General features: G+C 40.1%; 1 protein-coding gene across 1 annotated transcript in view; it reads right to left on the bottom strand.

Moving 5' to 3' along the window:
* Positions 1-5,254: 5,254 nt before the first annotated feature.
* The window catches only part of LOC126484189 (apolipoprotein D), a 99,261-nt gene continuing 83,283 nt past the window's right edge, over positions 5,255-21,232 (bottom strand). Inside the window, exons 2-3 of the mRNA XM_050107605.1 lie at positions 10,162-10,390; positions 5,255-6,009 (exon numbers count right to left, since the gene is read on the bottom strand). Of these exons, the coding sequence (XP_049963562.1) occupies positions 5,714-6,009; positions 10,162-10,390 (525 nt within the window). The 3' untranslated portion in view covers positions 5,255-5,713. The remainder of the gene's footprint in view (positions 6,010-10,161; positions 10,391-21,232) is intronic.

Raw genomic sequence — 21,232 nt, forward strand, 5'->3', positions numbered from 1 at the left:
ATGTGCCATGGTGACAGTTGGTCTACAGCATTGCCACTAGTGTTAATGGGTCTGCACACTGTTTTAAAAGCTAGGGGCATCCACGGCAGTGCTTGTGTACGGAGAAACCTTGCGCCTTCCTGGAGAATTCTCTGAAGACCGTAAGAGCTGGACTGACCTGCCGTATTTATGGAAGAGGGTTAAAGCACAGCTGACTACCCTCGGGCCACAACCGTCGAAATAGCACGGCGATATTCCGTCATTTCTGCACGAGACTTAAGCAAGTGTTCGCATGTGATATTACGAACCGACGTAGTAAGATGCCCATTGCGGCCACCGCGCAATGGACCTTCTAAAGTACTGCAATGTAATGCACACACAGCGAAACTCCAGATTAACAATAAACTGCTTATTGTATCAGTCGATCGAGTGAAGCGTGCTCACTTATTGCCGGAAGACTTAAAGCAGGCTGTGCAGCTGGTCCCGGCGGAGGTTCGAGTTCTCCCTCGGGCACGGGTGTGTGTGTGTTTGTCCTAAGGATAATTTAGGTTAAGTAGCGTGTAAGCTTAGGGACTGATGACCTTAGCAGTTAAGTCGCATAAGGTTTCACACACATTTGAACATTTCTGAACTTAAAGCAGGAAGATGTACAAGACTCGCAGCGGAATATGGTGCCTCAACAGAAGCAAGCATCTTCCACAACAGCAAATAAACTGGATCTAGTGGAAGATGTGGCGGCGGAAGAACAAGATATATAACCAGTGGCTTACACAAGGGCGTGTCGGAAGGTCTGATAAAATGTTTTAACACATACCTGGCGCTCCGGTCTACTGGGACGGAGCTGTGTGGAAATGGGAACATATAACAAAATAAACAAACGATTACGCATAGTGCAGCAGTCGGCGGCAAAGACGTTAATTATTTTAGTACTGTTTATTATTTGCGTTTGTTCTATGGAGTTAGAATGTTCCGTTGTTGATTACTTGCTTGTATGTTGTATGAGAAAGAGAAATAAAGCTGTATGATCTCGTATGTGCGTATAAGAAGTTATTATTTAACATGCTGTTATATGGTGGTCATAAGTCCATAGACGCATTGAAGGCAGCGTCATCTGATACCTTAAGTTGACTAAATGCTTCATATATCTTTACATCAGAATGATTTTCAAAGTCAAGTTTGATTATTTTACTGTATAAGGTGTTTTCAAATGAAACCCTGTCACCAGTGTAAAGTAACGGTAACGATTTTATTAACTCAAAAATGTAGTTATACGCCGTACACATACCCAAAAATATTCGCCAAAACTGCTAGCACATTTGTCCCATTGCGACACTAGCCGATCGACTCCATCCTTGAAGAAGCTTGTACGCTGCTGTCGGATCCAGGCCTGGACCCAGTCACACACTTTGTCGTGCGCTGCGAATCGATGTCCGTGAATAGCTTGTTTTAGAGGTCCAAACACATGAAAGTCACACGGTGAAAAGTCGGGACTGTACAGTGGATGTTCCAGCGTTTCCCACCGGAACTGCTGCAATGCCGTCTTCACCGCAATGGCCGTGCGTGGGCGGGCATTTTCATGTAGGAGGATAACGTCATTGGACAACATACCTCAGCGTTTCGACTTGATGGCTCGTCTAAGGTTCTGTAAAGTGGCTTGATAACGCTGGGCATTGACGGTTGTTCCCCGTTCCAGGAACTCGACAAGCAGTGGGCGGACGATAACTTGTGTGACCACCTTCTCTTCGACATGAAGCCACACTGGGGCTATGCAACATCAAACGGTGCGCACGCGTCAGTCTCTATACCAACAGATGTGGCCACCATACCCGCAGTTACGTGGCTCCACCTTACGTGTAAGGCAAAGGTAGACGTATTTACCAGGTTTCATTTCAATGAATCTCATAGGTAACAATACACTTGACTAATTTATTTCACTAGTTTTCGTATTTTTATTTCCCTTCGTTTCTTCCTTTTGAGTGCCAGGAGCCCTTCATTCCCGAGTGATCTGGAGCTATACCCCGGTTGCCCAAGTCTAGTTTTATCCCTGGTTAGTAGCTAGAGACAGCGGTTATGAGCTATCATACTAACAATGTTTCATTTTCCTGTTTTAATCCAAGGCGTTACGGTGCTGCAGCTCCATTCTCAACTATTCCAAAAACGTTTCTGAGCACTACATCTGCTTCAGTTTATCACATTGTAGTATATAAATGACACAATTTCATGAAAAAAAAAATCTCGCCCGAGGTGACTGGAATAAATAAGGTATTAAAATGTTACCTTTAAATAATGCAACATGTTTATGGCTGTACTTGTATATTGGAAACATTAAAACTTGTTTAATGTGAATGTTAGTTTATCCAAAATTTGCAGTCCTAAATTCAAATATGCTGAAAAATTGTAGAAGGGGCACCGTATTAACTGGTTTTGAATATAAGAAGATTTCCAGTTTCCTACCTGACGCCTGCTAGCAACTTGTTACAGATTTTAGCAGCAGAATCTAAAATTCTATTATGAATTCTAGACAGGAGTTTGCTTCTGACGTTGTCATCCTGAATTTCACAATTAATCCTAAATTCCCCCTTATTTATAATCACAAACGCCGCACGAGAGAAAATGTAAAGCCATATGAATCCAAGAACACTATTGTCATTGAGGAGGATTCTGTAAGATGACCAGTTATCAATTTTATGTAACATCCTTACTGCATGCTCGAGTAAAATATATACTATTTTGCCTTAGCTGCAGCGTGTCAGAAGTTTGTGTCGTAAAACAGTATTTTTAGTACTGAGTGAACGTAGGCGAAGTACTCGTAGCTTATCAATCCCACATGCAGGTCAGTGCCGTATGAAATATTTCCAAGTGCTAAGCAGGCCGAATTGCACTTTTCAGTTAAGTAATCCAAGTGCTTGCGCCATCTCAGTTTTTTATGCGTAATTAGATATGTGTATTTCTGATACCAGTAAGCCATTTTCAATTGTATGTGATTCCAAATATGAGTTTTTCTAAGGTATTTGCTGTTAATCAGCTGTAAGCTAGTTTCACTATTATCGGAGCTATGTCTGGTATAGATGAATTTGTGTACTTTATAATTATACATCTGTCTTCCACATACATAACAATTTTTTAAGTGTCAGCCAGCATCCTTGGTGGTTTGAGTATCATACTTTGTGGACTCCATTTTTAATGCTTCTCTACTCTGTAATTAGTTTTATTCCTGTGATATAATTTGATGATGTGACCCTCTGTTTTCTATTGTGAAGATATTACTTCAACCATTCAGCGTGGATATATGTCTTTAATTCCCTAATACTTCAATTTCCCTGGAAGAATTTCATGATGTACACAACTGAAGACTATCGCAAAGCCACAGAAAATACAAAACAGGGCAATTTTTTGCTTAGTTCTACCAGGCCTGAGTTCATGAAATATACTACTTTCTCTATAGAGAAGCCTTTAGAGAATCTGAATTGAGCAGTTGTTAAAAGAATTTCTTCATAGCTATTACTTACTATTAAATTATTGATCATTTCCTGTTTTCTCTCTTTCGCTACTGGGGTGCAAGATTGACTGTTTTGTTACATGCATATTTGCAGACCAAAAACATACAAACATTGGAATGTACATGTGATGCACATTTTCAGTCAGTATAAACATCAGTTTGCTTCTCTAATCTAAATAATCTTTGAAAATTTAGTAATAACTGTAAGACCCTCATTTCAAGTTACTGGAGTACTAAATCTTTATCACAAGTTGCATGTATGGAGGATATTAAGTCACATATCTTTGGCAAATCTAAAAGCTCACACACAGGTTGTAAACTCAGAGCGACGCTGAAAAGGTTTTTGGACATTCGACTTTTCAGTCTGCTGTAAATCGGTTACAAGAGTGCTAAGTATGGCACTCCTCATCCTGCAAGCCTCAAAGCACTCCTCAGTGGCAACACCTATTTTGTATTGCATGATCCAATAAGATTATGGCATTTACAGCAACATACATATGCAGATTACCAGTGTTATCCGTATTTTCATTCGAAATTCTTGATGGGTGGTTTGCTTGTTCTGATTCTGAAATTACAGAACATAATACAACAAGGTTTACTTTTCAATTGTAATTTTCGTTTGGATAACTTTTTTCTGAAATATTTTGATATCTTTACATCATGATTCGTTGTTGGGTCATTCAAGCAAACACACACAACATTATTTTTGTTATAGTATATCCTTTCATTAAAAATAAAAAAAGGAAGTAAGTAAGAAATATCTAAATATTTGGTTAGTTCACCTATTATGTGTAGTAGTACATTATGTGTAATGTAAAACTTTCTATCCACATTCTGTGAGAATTTAAACAACATTTAAGCTAGCTATGTGCAAGATGAGTGTTTGTTTCAGAGGACTTTAACAATAACGTAAATCTCAAGGTGCTACAGAAAAAAATACTCAAGTGTACTCAGCAGATGGTGTGATGAACTATTAGCAGATTATATTGTTCATAGACGATGGGTTTTCTTGTTGCTGAGGAACATGTCTTATGAAACATTGTCACACAATGTGTTACATTTCTTCGCAGTGTGGAAGTAGTGGGAAAATGTCTAACCTCTTTAAACGTATGAAGATGGAACAGCTAATCATCCATTTGATAGAAATATTTATGTTAAGTATATCAAAAAGTACATAATTCACTAAATATGTGTACTTCTGTACACCATTATATCATTCATCGTGTAAAATGGATATCAATCGTGTCAATCGTGTCAATATCTCTTCACTCTTTTGCAGCTACATTTTTTAATTGTCCACGACTGTCACTATGCTACTAAATAACCATGAATTCTTTTCTTTTACTGTTGTATTCACAAAGAATTGTATTCTGTATTTTTGTGTTCTTTTGGAAGGCATCTCATTTACAAAATGTTATGGGGTTACATCACATTGCATCTATAAACAAAAATACTAAGTGATGTACTGAAATTAGACTTGCTTTTCTAAGTAAATCTGTACTCAAACAGTAATGACAATCTTGAACTTAAGCAGGAACACATTATTTTCTGCATTTGTAGGATCATCTTCCTTTAAATGATATGTAATTCATCATGGTTACTTTATAAAGGAATATCTGCAGAGGTATAGGAAAGTGACCAATTTGACCAAAGTATGCCCCATACAATCAGTTTTTTTCATAAGTATTGCGAAAATTAAATAAGCATATTGGTAACAAATAAAAATGAAGACACTTATTAAAAACAATAGATTTTGATCTAAATAAGTTGAGGAGGTCAGTAACTTAAAATATTTATTTTACAATTAATTTTGATCTTTACAGCAACATGAGTGTGCAATTACAATCTTATATTGTAAACACAGTACTCATTGTTACAGAAACTATAAATTGCAAGACTTCTTTGACTGAAAGGGTGCATTTCCCATACAGTCCAAATCTATGTGCAAAGGTGTGTGTAACAGAAATATCAGATAGTGTAAAAGCAACTGTACAATGGCTGGCACAGAAAAGAAATTATTTGTTTAGTAAGAGAAAAATATATATGAATTAACATAGCAATTTAGTATGTAGATAGCATTTAAATGCATTTTCATTGTATTCCAGAAGTATAACACAGAAATCTGTACACATTTTCTTATAAAAAGTTTCTATAATAAACATTTGAAATGCTTAATAACATATTTGTACTCTTACTAACACAGTCTTTTGCTATATGAATCCTGTAACAAATATTTCATTTATGCTTCAGTGGGTGACCTCTCAGCATGTTGGATATCCCAGGTGGTTTCTTATTACCATTACTTTGAGGGCAGTTGTCTTGTTGCATAGGGAACATAAATGAAAGATCAATATCATAGCGTGGTAGCTTCTCTCGTAAATATGAAATTACATTTTTTGGAAGACCAGGTACACGACTCATAATGAAACTGGATAAATATCGCGGGCTTTTAGATTTTTCAGCACAGTGTAGTAATAGTGCCCAAGATTTGTAGTCAGAGTTGACAACAAATGTGTTGTAGACACCTTCATCTGCAAAAGAGAGAGGTAATATAACTAAATCATTGCCAAGCAGTTATGCAGATTACTTGATGAATTATTCATCTTCTTCATGGCTAAAAATAGTACAAAAATTAATTTTTTTATAGTAGTGAAAATAGCACTGATATAGATATTTCTGACAACAGATAAGATTCAAAAAATTATAAAAGATAGTTGTGCCATCAGCATGCCATTCATTTATTTCAGCACATTGGGTATTATGGATCCTAGTATGAATGATTCAAGGATGTATATGTGCACCAGTGACGATGGTTACTGTTGGGCTGCTAATATTATAATTAAAAGCATTAGTTTTAGTTTATGTTTGGTCAAAATTATTGTAACTTACTTCTTGATTCCCAATACCCAGCAGATACTACTGCTGTTCCAAAAGCAAGAGTTGATCTTACAGCAGATAAAGCATTCCAAGCATAATGTAAAACTGTAAGATATCCCAGAACAAAGGAAGATAAATCAAATGAGAAGGACCATTCATTATGAATCCATTTTAAAGAGCTAAAAATCATCCAGGAGATTTAAATTATGTTTAGTGTTGCCTTTACAGTTAAGGGCATATAAAAATATCCTTTCCTTTACAATTTCGGCACATTGTCACCATAGCTTGAAGTAGCATATTTATATAAAATACATTCACATCAAAAATTATTTTCTTTAAAATAATTTCCAAACAAGTGTGTAACCTTCTCAATAAAGTCAGAAAAAGATCAAACTACTTTTCTGATTGAAATTAGAGTTTTTTCGCCATTAAATAAAAACAAGAGGAGAGCAGAAACGTGTGAAGATGAGTATCCAGTGCATGGATTTGAAGGAAAAGACGCTTAAAAATATGTGAACCCAACTGCTCATAAGCAGCAATGAAATACAACAGTCTCAGTACAGAGTCCAAAGGTCTAATACTATAAAACTCGTTAAATCATTGTGGTGCTTGGCTGAAGTGAATATCTAAATGAGTCAGTTTGAATGGTGTCCCCTCTGAATAACATGTCTATTGTATCAACAACCGCTGTGTCAAACCACTCTACCACTTTCTCATTACATCAACAACTTTTCTTGATATTTCTTAGTTTTAGCTTTTTTAATTCTTGCAATGAACGACTGACCAATTAAAACTTGGGCATCTGATTTTGTTTTACATTCTAATTCTCTAGTCCTTGGCCTGTTGATCCTGTCACAGTCGCTATTTAATACACCATGCAACTGAAAAAATAACATTACAGAGAAATATGAGATACATAGTTATTGTATTTTCTGCACAAATAGACTATGAAATTAGTAAAGGAAAGCAATGGAAATTTTGCTCTATGAGAGGAAATTGTGGGTGAACGAATGTATAACATAAAAAAGTGAGAATCTTTGAGCCTGTGGACACTAAGAATATACATTGAATTTCACTTTTACACCAGCAAAAATGACACGGGTACACAGTTTAATGCCAGTCGATTTCATCACCCTGTAGTGGACTGAGGCATAGTATTTTAAATAGTTTAACCATCCAGCACAACAAGCTTAAATTGTGAGGTAAGGAAACACTGTTGACAGTGTTGCACTCTACATATACTAGTAAACCTTAACCACTCCATGAGAAACTTTTAGTTACATAGATATATGATCTGTCTCTGAAAGCATGATTGTGTTGGAGAATTCGCAGTCACATATAATAATCCAATTTACGATAATTTCCTGACACTGCAGTTAATATTTGTACTGATTCCCATATAATACAGAAAATTATACGAAAATGTCAGTTCTAGGAAGTTTTGAGATTACTTCCAGTTTTAATTACAAAAACTCAAGTGATAAATGTAAGGAGTTATACATTTACTGTCAAGATTGTAAATGATACACAAGAGACTCCCTCTAAAATTATTACAACAGCTCAACAGTTTGAGGAACAGCACATCTATTTAATGTAGGTATCATTTTCTCCAATTTGACATGTCTGTGAGAAACGAATACATAGGGAAGAATCTGAATGACCTTTCATAAGTATATATGATGGGAAACGATTACGTAAACCATATTTTACATCAGCATGAAAAATTTGTTCTCTTGCTGATTAGCTAGAAAGTGTGTGTAAGGGCAGGCAGTGCACTTAAGAGAATAGCTAAATGAGTAATAAAATATAGAAAGTTGTGTCAATTACATCACAAGCTGCTTACCTGAGATTTGCATCATGTACATAAAAGAACATTATCTGTATCACTGATGTTGTTTCACTGCTTCCCACATTTTTTGTTAGCTATCTTGTACTTGTCATTTAGCCTTCAGTAAATAATACTTTTTCTCAACTCATAAGTTGCCTGTCTTATTGCGTTGTCTCAAAGCAGCCCTCTGAATAAAGAGTTTATTCGGAATAGAGACATCATTTTCTTTTAAAAATCCACATTATTTATCATAAAACGAGTTTGTGAGCCATCAACAATCCCTGTATTGATACCGAGTAGCAATGTATTTTAACAACTGTGAAATTCAGATCCTATAATAGTGAAATATACTACAGTTCCTGATACATATTTCACACTAGTTATCCCCTCTCGTACAACATATTTTGTGTGAAAATTGCAGTTACCTTAAACTTTTTTCCAATATGTTGCACAACAATACATTGTCATTGATAATAATTTTCTATTTCAAAGCCATATAGCATCGCATATCCTCATGGACTAGCATTCTGAATAAGCAGAGACGCTGCAATCAACTGAAGTAAATGAAGTGGTGGTTTCATTGACAATGATATTGACAATTTCCTTCTCCATCCTAGTCTAATAAAGCCAGTGTCCATCTGTAATGACCTTGTCAGCTATTGGCCATTACAGTTTCCTTCAACACATCGACAGCGGACTTTCGTCATATTCATGTCCGGTGAGTATCTGTCTGTCTCACACCCTGACTTTCAACAGCCACTAGACATATTGTTGTTAAGCCAATATCGTATGTTGAAGCAAGTAAGTATTATGCCCTGGATCAAGATTTTAGCTTTCATCACTACTGAAAATGACACTTTCAGGCTTAGTTTCATACTCATATTCACTTTCTTCACTACACATATTTAAATAGTCTTTTGGTTCACATTTTATTCACATTGTAAGAAAACGAAAACAACCCATCTTCCTTTGTTTATGGTTTCTAAGTACTTAACTAACAATAATAAAAAATCGCTAAATACAGTATATGATAATTACTCACTCTACATGCTATTTGCTGTCCAATATAATGAGATGTTGGGACTTGAACAAAAGTTTTCAAGTTTCAATATTTTATATTAGCTACATACGTTCCTACATCGCGGTTAGTTCGATTTGTGCGTAATTAACTATACTTTTATCCTGTCCAGAACGCTTTAATTTACAAATTATTCATTATATTGATTTTGCGATACTGAACTAAGTTTTACGCAGTTATCTGTACGTACTATTCTGAATCTACATTAATTGCATGAATTGTGCTTATCAGTGTACCAAAGTGTAGGATAATTTACACATGCTGCAGACCTGCTCACATTAAAATAAAGAGTTTTGTAGAAGACCGTTGAAAAAAAATGCTGATGACACAAAATATAGTAATTGGTTCACATTTTTAACCTAATTTAACATCTGTATATTTTTTTAGGCACAGTGGTAACAGAATCGGAAACAGGGTTACTAGAGACGTAAAAATTTTCTAAGAAGACAATGGAAAGAATAGTCTAAAACGTGCTGTGTGAACAAGCAGCTAACCTTTAAATTCACGGGTTACAGGGACTGAACAGTGTTAAAGTGTTTTTGTCAAATGCAAGATCATAAACGACACTTTGGTAAACCAAAGTGCCAGTGACACGAAGTTTTTTGTGAATGAAATCATCTAACATTTTTACGCCGTTTCGGCTACTGCCATCATCAGATATCAAAAACCTGGAACTTACACAACACGATTCATTGTCAGTATTCAATTTTCAAACTAACACTGAACCTTGTTTTACCATCTGATGATGGCAGTAGCGAAAACGGTGTAATACAGAAATTTATTAAGCGATCCAGACGGTTTTGTTCACAAAATTATTCACGATGATTCCGGACTCATAAAGGACAACCACTTGCTTTATTAACAATGCATATTCTTTAAAAAAAAATTATCAGTTCTTACAGGTATCCTCGGCATGTACCCAGTGCGCTGCCATTGCAGGATCAGGAATCTCCCACGTGATGTTGCCTGCCAGCAGCTCGTTGTCAGGGTCATCGGTGAAGGAGTACGTGAAATTCATGGAGACCTCAGGCCGCAGCGGCGACAGCGAGAGCTCTGCTCGCATGCAGCGGTAGGCCAGCGCCTCCTCTGAGCTGGAGTAGTACTGCACCACAAACCATCGGCCAAGCATCTGTGAACAGGACATACACACTGTGTTTAATGTTGTTTTAATTTTCTCACTTTACCAGAAAAAATTACGTCTACGTTAAACGCCAAAATGGCGTACATGGCACCCTGACAAGATATAAAACGGCAAATCTGCTGCAGAGATGGGCGTCTCTCACTGTCCGATATTCTGTAGGCATTTATTGGTTTATCATGACGTATATTCAAATGAAACAAAACAACTCTGACTATCGTAAATTCTCTCTTTGTAATTTAAATTTGTGTAAGAAAGTTGTGATTAGTACTGACACTGATACTCAAGAAAACAAATCTTAAGTGCTATACAGCCATTATATACACAGGTAATAGGAGAACAGACATTAAAAGAGGCATTTATTTTTATTATACTGGCTTAGACGTTTTATTAATGATTAAAAGTTAGTTACTTGGGTTCAAAACCATAAAAGATTGCATTTTTCTCTTAACGAATGCAACAGATTACGATGTGTCACCTAATACTTTAAAATGGACGCTGTGAATATAGTAAGCTAATTGCCAACACAATAATTCGAGATAAATGAAAACAAAAAAGAAAACATTATGGGAGAAACCATAAATGTGCTTGGCGCATTTCATTATTCTGTTACTGAAGAAATGGTAAAAGTTTATGAAAGTCTCTTTTTGTTTGCTACTGAGAGTTTTTCGAGCATTAGAAGATGCTAAACCAGCCGTAAAATATAAAGATTGCAAAAGTAGCAACAAAAATCTTTTTATAACAACAAAATTTTAATGCTAATAATTTAGCTACTAAACATTAGTTCATTATTTTGGACACATACTGCTAAAGATGTGAGACACTGTATTAAGCTGTACATGAAATTATGCGACAAGAATCACACTGCAGCCTGGCTTGACTGTTCATATTCGGTTGTCATGCCGTCTCAAAGACATGAAAGCTCCTGAAATGTCACTGAATCGATAGGTCAAGCTACAATACACCTGCAAGGACGAGTTATAGAGAAACAGGTTAGCGCCAAGGACAGCTATAAATGTAACTGTACAACTAACCAAAATCACAGTACAGCATTGTGTAGAACTGTGTGTAGGAGTGTCCCAGAATGACAAAGTATCTTTGCCAAATGAAAGTGGAATATTGGCGTTGCAGCTGCCACAACAGCTTGGTTATGATAAATACAACACAAATGAGATATTTGTAAATCTGTAATTTATCATTAAAATTGTAAAATATTGTAGCTTTATTTCAAAATTTTTGTGGATTGATTTATTTCATCCATTTTCGCGTATAAAATACCTTACAAAAGGCCGGAATTATTCTCAGTTGGGTAGATATTGATGCGCAGACGACATCTAATGTGACAACTTTTAAAGAAGGCTGATCATGTAAGTTGGTTGGTTGGTTGGTTGGTTGGGGGAAGGAGACCAGAGAGTGAGGTCATCGGTCTCATCGGATTAGGGAAGGACGGGGAAGGAAGTCGGCCGTGCCCTTTGAAAGGAACCATCCCGGCATTTGCCTGGAGCGATTTAGGGAAATCACGGAAAACCTAAATCAGGATGGCCGGACGCGGGATTGAACCGTCGTCCTCCCGAATGCGAGTCCAGTGTCTAACCACTGCGCCACCTCGCTCGGTAATCATGTAAGTACCTTGAGCATGTTAGACTATGTTTTATCACATTGCAGTATGTGTTCTTTTATCTCAACTATTAGCACGCGGTATATGCACTATACAAGAAATGGAGTAAGTGCTATATTCTTCCAAAGTAGCAACAGCAGCGTGCTGGATGGTTGCCAGTTTATGAACGCTTTCGTCATTCTTTATTTGTGATGTATCCTGCAGCTGTTTGTTTGTCATCAATTACGATCAGTCTGTATGAGTTCGACGACAACAAGGCTCACACAGCGTCATGTTGGGTATATATTTTAGTGGCCTTTCCTCTGTTGAGTAAATCCAGTTGCTTTTCTATTCCTTGGACACTTATTTCGATGTCAGCCATTTCTTCGTGTGTGCGAGGATTTAGAGAAGGAACTACAGTGCGGTCTTCGCCTGTGAAACAGCTTTGGAAAAAGGTGTTTAGTATTTCAGCTTTACGCGTGTCATTCTCTGTTTCAATGCCATCATCATCCCAGAGTGTCTGGATATGCTGTTTCGAGCCACTTACTGATTTAACGTAAGACCAGAACTTCCTAGGATTTTCTGTCAAGTCGGTACATAGAATTTTACTTTCGAATTCACTGAACACTTCACGCATAGCCCTCCTTACGCTAACTTTGACATCGTTTAGCTTCTGCTTGAGAGATTTTAGCTGCGTTTAAACTTGGAGTGAAGCCCTCTTTGCTTTCGCAGTAGTTTCCTAACTTTGTTGTTGAACCACGGTGGGTTTTTCCCGTCCCTCACAGTTTTACTTGGCACGTACCTTCTAAAACGCATTTTACGATTGCCTTGAACTTTTTCCATAAACACTCAACATTGTCAGTGTCGGAACAGAAATTTTCGTTTTGATCTGTTAGGTAGTCTGAAATCTGCCTTCTATTACTCTTGCTAAACAGATAAACCTTCCTCCCTTTTTTTATATTCCTATTAACTTCCGTATTCAGGGATTCTGCAACGGCCTTATGATCACTGATTCCCTGTTCTGTACATACAGAGTCGAAAAGTTGGGGACTGTTTGTTATCGGTAGGTCCAAGATGTTATCTCCACGAGTCGGTTCTCTGTTTAATTGCTCGAGGTAATTTTCGGATAGTGCACTCAGTATAATGTCACTCGATGCTCTGTCCCTACCACCCGTCCTAAATATCTGAGTGTCCCAGTCTCTATCTGGTAAATTGAAATCTCCACCTAAGACTATAACATGCTGAGAAAATTTATGTGAAATGTATTCCAAATTTTCTCTCAGTTGTTCTGCCACTAATGCTGCTGAGTCGGGAGGTCGGTAAAAGGAGCCAATTATTAACCTAGCTCAGTTGTTGAGTGTAACCTCCACCCATAATAATTCACAGGAACTATCGACTTCTGCTTCACTACAGGATAAACTACTACTAACAGTGACAAACACGCCACCTCCGGTTGCATGCAATCTATCCTTTCTAACACGCCACCACCGGCTGCATGCAATCTATCCTTTCTAAACACCATCTGTGCCTTTGTAAAAATTTCGGCAGAATTTATCTCTGGCTTCAGCCAGCTTTCTGTACCTATAACGATTTTAGCTTTGGTGCTTTCTATCAGCGCTTGAAGTTCCGGTACTTTACCAACGCAGCTTCGACAGTTTACAATCACAATACCGATTGCTGCTTGGCCCCCGCATGTCCTGACCCTTTGAGGCTGCTGCCCTTTTTGTACTTGCCCAAGGCCATCTAACCTAAAAAACCGCCCAGTCCACACCACACAACCCCTGCTACCCGTGTAGCCGCTTGCTGCGTGTGGTGGACTCCTGACCTATCCAGCGGAACCCGAAATCCACCACCCTATGGCGCAAGTCGAGGAATCTGCAGCCCACACGGTCGCAGAACCGTCTCAGCCTCTGATTCAGACCCTCCACTCGGCTCCGTACCAAAGGTCCGCAGTCAGTCCTGTTGATGATGCTGCAGATGGCGAGCTCTGCTTTCATCCCACTAGCGTGACTGGCAATCTTCACCAAATCAGATAGCCGCCAGAAGCCAGAGAGGATTTCCTCCGATCCATAGCGACACACATCATTGGTGCCGACATGAGCGACCACCTGCAAATGGGTGCACCCTGTACCCTTCATGGCATCCGGAAGGACCCTTTCCACATCTGGAATGACTCCCCCCGGTATGCACACGGAGTGCACATTGGTTTTCTTCCCCTCTCTTGCTGCCATATCCCTAAGGGGCCCCATTATGCTCCTGACGTTGGAGCTCCCAACTACCAGTAAGCCCACCCTCTGCGACCGCCCGGATCTTGCAGACTGAGGGGCAACCTCTGGAACACGACAAGCAGCCATGGCAGGCCGAAGATCAGTATCAGCCTGAGACAGAGCCTGAAACCGGTTCGTCAGACAAACTGGAGAGGCCTTCCGTTCAGCCCTCTGGAATGTCTTTCGCCCCCTGCCACACCTCGAGACGACCTCCCACTCTACCACAGGTGAGGGATCAGCCTCAATGCGGGCAGTATCCCGGGCAACCACAGTCGTAGTCCGATCGGGGGATGCGTGGGCCGAGCTGGCCGTCCCCGACAAACCCCCATCCGGACCCCCACAGTGATGCCCATTGGCAACAGCCTCAAGCTGTGTGACCAAAGCCAACACTGCCTGAAGCTGGGAGCGAAGGGATGCCAACTCAGCCTGCATCCGAACACAGCAGTTGCAGTCCCTATCAATGCTAAAAACTGTTGTGCAAAGAACGTCTGAACTAATCTACAGAGAGCACAAACAATTCGACACAAAATTTAAACGGTTGTTAAAATACAAGATTGCCTAGTAAATGCAGTAATGCTGCTACTTGCGCACTGCTGACACACTGCTCGGCGGCGGAAGGAGACTATGCGATTTTACTCTATTCAGGTACTAAAACGCGATGCTACAACTCTCAAATACTATAATACGCCAGAAATTTATGAATTAAACAATGCAAATACCAAAAACACGCAAAGAAATTAAGAACTAAACTATGTAACAACTAAGTGAGCTAAGAGTATACGACTTGCTGCTGCAGCTGCTTATCCAACGGCGGCAGGGAGCACACTGGCTGTGACCAACCGACACTGGCCGTTCAAAACAAAAACAGAAGACAAACGACTACGTGAATTTACACTATTCAGGTACTAAAACGCGATGCTACAACTCTCAAATACTATAATACGCCCGAACTTTATGAATTAAACAATGCAAGTACCGAAAACACGCAAAGAAATTAAGAATTAAACTATGTAAGAAATGAGTGAGGTATGAGTATACGACTTGCTGCTGCAGCTGCTTATCCAACGGCGGCGGTAGAATACTAGAAAATTCAATTAGTTTTCAAGGGAGACAGCCTACAAATCGCTTGTGTGTTCTGCCTTTGACTAGTGGTTAAGTGCGTGGGACTCTTTATCAAATAGGGTATCAACAGGATATATTGAACATATATAACATAAAAGGGGAACACAAATGGTGATAGGTTTGTTAGACTCATGGGAGAGCGTCAAGGAAATCTCGAAAAACTTGAATTGTTGGCCACATGAAAATACACACAAATAATCCCACGAAATCCTTCTAACAAAATTTCAAGAACCAGTACTATTTAGTCACACAAAATTTTTACAAAACATTCCGCATCCTAAAATATTGATTAAGCCTTAATAACTGGTAAAATGGGAAGTATTCTCTGCCATTTACTTCACAGTGGTTTGCAGCGTAGGTATGTCGATGCTCATGTACATGTATTACGACCTATAAGATATACAATATTAATAATCCTAGAGAAGTTTTGCAAAAGGTTCAAATGGCTCTGAGCACTATGGGACTTAACTGCTGTGGTCACCAGTCCCCTATAACTTAGAACTACTTAAACCTAACGAACCTAAGAACATCACACACATCCATGCCCGAGGCAGAATTCGAATCTGCGACCGTAGCGGTCGCGCGGTTCCAGACTGTAGCATCTAGAAATGCTCAGCCACTCCGGCCGGCGAAGTTTTGCAATTATCCATACAGAAGTCTACCACTGCCAAATAGACGTGGAAAGTACAATGTCCAGTCACATTAATGTGACCGCCAGGCAAAGGCCTGAATAACCACCTTTTACAATGCGGACCGCTGCGAGACGTTCTGGAAGGTACAGACAGGGATGTGGAGCCATACCCATTCTACTGCTGCTGTGGTCAGTAGCGATTGTTTTCTCGGTTGTGGATCCAAGACACGTGCAGCCCCCGATTGAACTGGTCCCACAAATTGTCGATTTTGTTTAAACCCGGGGAGTTTCGTGGCCAGAGGAGTACCGTAAAATGATCCTGGTGCTCTTAGAACCACGCAGATACACTCCGAGCTGAGTGACACGTTGCATTGTCCTCATGGTATATGCAGGGTTGGACATGGTCCCCATGGACAGATGTATACATTTTTGGGTCCATTGTGCCTTCCACAATAACGAGCTCGTCTGGGGAATGTTTTCTCCTCCGTCCTAGACCCTTCCGTTGATTGTCGTAGGGCTGTACACTCCTAGGCGTGTCCGATGGAGCGTAAAACATGATTCATTTTCAGAGGTCGCCTGTCACCATTCAGTCCAGTTGCGATACTGACGTGCAAATTCCAGCCTTCGTTCGCGATGAACAGCACTCAGCATGAGTGCGTGAACTTGGCGACTGCTGCGGAGGCCCCTGTGCAGCAACGTTCGCGGTACGGTCGTTGAGAAGATAGTTGGTACCCTTTTGGTTCATCTGGGCCGGTCAATTGCTCAACAGTTCTGTGTCTATACGCCCGTACACACCTACGCAGCCGACGTTCACACCTGTTATCTGTGGCCCGTGGGGCATCATAGTTGCTTTGGCGCCGGTTTTGGACGGCGCCATTTTGCCATACACGGTATACTTCAACCATGGCGGCACGTGAACAGTTTACAAATTTAGTCTTTCGGAAAGATATCCACCCGTGGCCCGAAAGCCAAGCATCATGTCCTTTTGGACGTCAGATAAATCGCCCCGTTTCTGCACTACGACAAAGACTGCACTCTTTTCCTCGATCCACCCGACACGCTTTATATACCATGTACTGTTAGTGCTGCTACCTGTCGTCTGCGAGTAGTTATTGCACGTCGACATCGAACATGGCCGGTGGTCACATTGATATGACTGGACCGTGTATAACAATGTTCTAAAGCCGCATATCGGTGTGACCTATGCGTAAGTAAGGCGCCGTAAACAACACAGGATTAGTCGGCCTATCTGCAACAGCACTGGTTCAGAGGAAGCCAGCCTATCTGCAGACCGAGCCGCGGACGTCCTGGAACCGTACATCGCAGCTGGGACAACCTCACTGCCACTAACCGGCTGTTCCCGCTTCCTCATACCTCGGAAGGTACTAGCAACTCTGGACTCCGGAAAAATATCCGCCCTTCAGAGTTCGTAAATCTGTAACGAGCAAAGAGCTTAAAGATAAGTGATGTCATCGAGTGTTTGCAGTCATAGCCTTCCCAACCAACACCAGAGTTGTTCCTGAACGTGCAGGAGCTCCAGTGGTTTGCCATACATGTCCGGCAAGCTTTTGCTCACACCTGAGTCCTTACTCCACAAGCCAATGTTCTGTGCATAGTCGAAACCCTTCCCCACTCCATTTGTAGACATAAAAATACGAAGTGTATACATAAATAACAACTCTTAATATAGTGTGCACCACCAACAGTTAGTGATTTTACAGGAGGGAACACATGTTCAGAAGTGCACAGTTTGGACATTATGATACGGCAAAATCTGAGAACAGTGCTTTCGATGTGTCTTCGGATAACGCGTGGTAGCGGAATTAGTTATGCAGCCTACTCTGATGGTCATAGTAAGGTGACTACGCGGACTGTATCTAATAGCATTCTTTCACATGCGTTGCACCTACTCACAGTTCCTTATTCTCACAATAATTATGTAGTTATTTGTATAGTCATGTAGTAATGTTGTTGATAGCCTTACGACATGTATCAGCACACAACTAACGAAACTGCCAACAAGCCGCTTGCTTACGGCAAAAAGCAGAACAACTGCATCGGTATAACCAGGAAGGTACCCCTACAAAAATATTCGTCATTCTTCGTGCGCGTTAATTGAGAGGAGAATACAAGAGACGGTAAAGTTACAAATAGGTACAGCATTTTCTACTTGGAGTTCTTTCACAGTAGTAGCGCGAACATACAGCAAAGTGCGTTTTCTGTGTTTTATATTTGCCTGGATGTTCGATGGCTCTGCAACGTATTGAGAAATTCACTGTCCGTATGGTAGGTCTTCTGAGTACTGTATCAATTATTCTACATTTTTGTCTGATATTAGACTGCATAAATAGATGTTTGCAGGGTTTGAAAGTTGCCATTCAAGAGAATCTTTCGGAACAGGGTCACACAGCACTCGTCAAGTTGCGCAGTAGTTATGCATATCTCGTGTTAACACGTGCGGAGTTGTCTGTGAACAAGAAACACATCCATACCATCTGCAGAAAGTTCAGGAAATAATAGAGGAGGATATCCACGTTGTGTACAATTTCCGCAATGGTTGCGTACCCCAGCCACAATTGCATGTTCACTAGAAACGGCATTGTGAGCAACAACACTGCTCTTTGCGCAGACAAATATTTGCGTGCAGTGTTCATTAGAAGTAATCAACACTAATAGGACTGTTCCACCTTATGCTCAAAGACGTTCATCCCACCATCCTGGACGTGATGTCAGATAATGAGGCTACAAAACGACGGAGCTCCAGCTCACCCCTTGATACGAACGTGTGGCATCACCCGCGCCCCATACACCCAAATAGATAAACTGGTGCAAGGGAATTTATTGCATATTTATGTTGCTACAGTGTGTCTGGTACCTGTTGATGACGAAGCACACAGCAGCAAAATGAACATTGTCTTTTGTACAGACTGAGGATTTAATCTTGCGAGTGTGCTTACGTAAAAACGAGCACTGTGTTTCTATGCGTATTTCTACAACAGTGAACATTCAGATGATGGAGAGTACAACAAATCTGCAATAGATGATCACAAAATATGGGATTGTTAAAGTCCCTAATCACAGCAATGTGCCAACTCGCTCGATAGAAAGGAAGTAAATTTAGTTTTTAGCGTCCCGTCGATGGCGGGATTATTAGACACAGAACTCGAACTCGACAAGAATGGGGAATGAGATCGGCCGAAACCTTTTAAATATACCATCGCCTTCGGGAAACACAGAAAACTTAAGTCATATCAGCCGGATTGTGCTTTAAAATCTGCTTGTTCCAAATGTCGTAACCCCTGCGCCGTCTATGTTGGTCACACATGCACCCTGAGAGCATTAGCTCACCTTTTGTATACGCTTCTTGTATACTGAGAAATCTAAACATATACTAGATGGCTACTCAACAAGTAATGCCACAATTTTTAAAGGTATTGAATATTTTGAAAGGTGATAGTGAGTACCAAAGCGAGACAAAAATGTCTGGTAAACAAGGCCTCGAAAATGCTTGCCTTAAGAGCTATGAGCACTTGCTCATCTTCGAAACTGTGAAACACATCTCTTCTGCTGCAAACGCTTTACTACTACAAACGAGCAACGGACTTGAGTAAACAGAATATGAGGATACAGCCCTCTGTTATTGTCCACGGATACAGCATGCAGTAAACATCTGTTAGTGTTGTTACTGTTAACCGTGTTCACATTCACAGTGCAGAGCATACATTAGTTCTAATGGAACGTCAAATGGCAGACATGATGTTTGGCAAGAGGAAGCAACCGTCGAGCCTTTGTCCTGAATGCTGAAAAATATCCAGAAGCCAGGGTATCGTCTGCACAGTTATTCAGTCGTCTTTTCTAGCGACCAGCGGACTCTGGCTCTGTAGCTCCAACAAAGGCAAATTGTGGCAGATCTCACACCGTTCGTAGTCATGTTGTGCAGGAGTGAGCATTGCAACGAGTGGAAGAAGATCCCGGAACCAGTGAACGTAGATGTTCAGCATCCATCAGGGGAGCCATCCTCTAGTCTGGGCGATCCTGCATGAACAATTGCTACACCCATATCATATACGGCGTGTCTCAGTCCTTCGGCCACAGGATCAGCCAGCCAGAATACAGTTCTGTCAATGGCTCTTGCAAGAATGTGATGAACTGCCAGTTTTCACAACAAAAGTACCGTTTACAGACGAGACTGGTTTCACACGAAATGGGATTGTCAGTTTTCATTACCAACATATATCTACTAATTCTAATCCACACACAGTTGAAGAAGCAAGGCATCAGGGCCGATTTCCAGTTAATGTTATGGCAGAAATTATCGGCGATAGACTAAAAGTATGTTACATATTATCAAATAGGTTGACTGGTGCAATGGATCTTCAATTCCTAGCAAACGACTTCCCTGAATGACTTGCCCGTCCTGCTAGTGATAGTCTTTTGGGATGGTGATGGTCTCTCCGGAGATGTTGTTCATGCATGATGGAGTACCAGTCCCTTTTCTCCGAAATGCCCAAGAACATATTCAGAGACATGTAATGGACAATGGATTGGTGGAGGAGGTCCAGTACGTTGGCCAACTCGTTCGCTTGATCTTAATCCCTTGAATTTTTGGTTCTGGGAAGACTTAACATTTTTGTCGCAAGCTCCGCTAACATTGTACAAACGCTGCAGGAACGAGTCATCAATGTCCACTAACGCGCCCGTGACCAGCCTGGAGTTCTTCAGAGAATGCGTAGTTGCCTAGGACTTCGGACAGAAGCATGCTTTACTATGAATGGATACCACATTGAGCACCTCCTTCAGCGATGGCTCACAAGTGCAGGTCGTATGTAATAGAAAGAGTGTAACAGAATGATGTGTTCTCATTTCTTTATTGAATTCTGTAAGTCGCTCGTAATAGCAAATAGGAGAGTGTGTTTCACAATAGCTCATAGGTTTTAAAATAAGCATTTTAGAGCCAATTTTTATGAGACATTTTTCTTATTTTGGTCCATACTACCACCTCTCAAAATATGGAATATTTTTTATCACTATATGTATAGGAAAACGACTATTTAGATGCTTCACGTTTATTATTTGTTCTGCACATATGTTAAATTTCGAACAATTCCGACAGATGGCGGAACCGTAGTGAACCATCCAAATGGCGTCTACGCTACATATTCTTTACAAGAAATTGAATATTTTTTTGCAGAAAAAGAAACCGTGGTGCACATTCA

The sequence above is a fragment of the Schistocerca serialis genome, chromosome 1 (assembly GCF_023864345.2).
Source record: "Schistocerca serialis cubense isolate TAMUIC-IGC-003099 chromosome 1, iqSchSeri2.2, whole genome shotgun sequence".
Lineage (NCBI taxonomy): Eukaryota > Metazoa > Arthropoda > Insecta > Orthoptera > Acrididae > Schistocerca > Schistocerca serialis.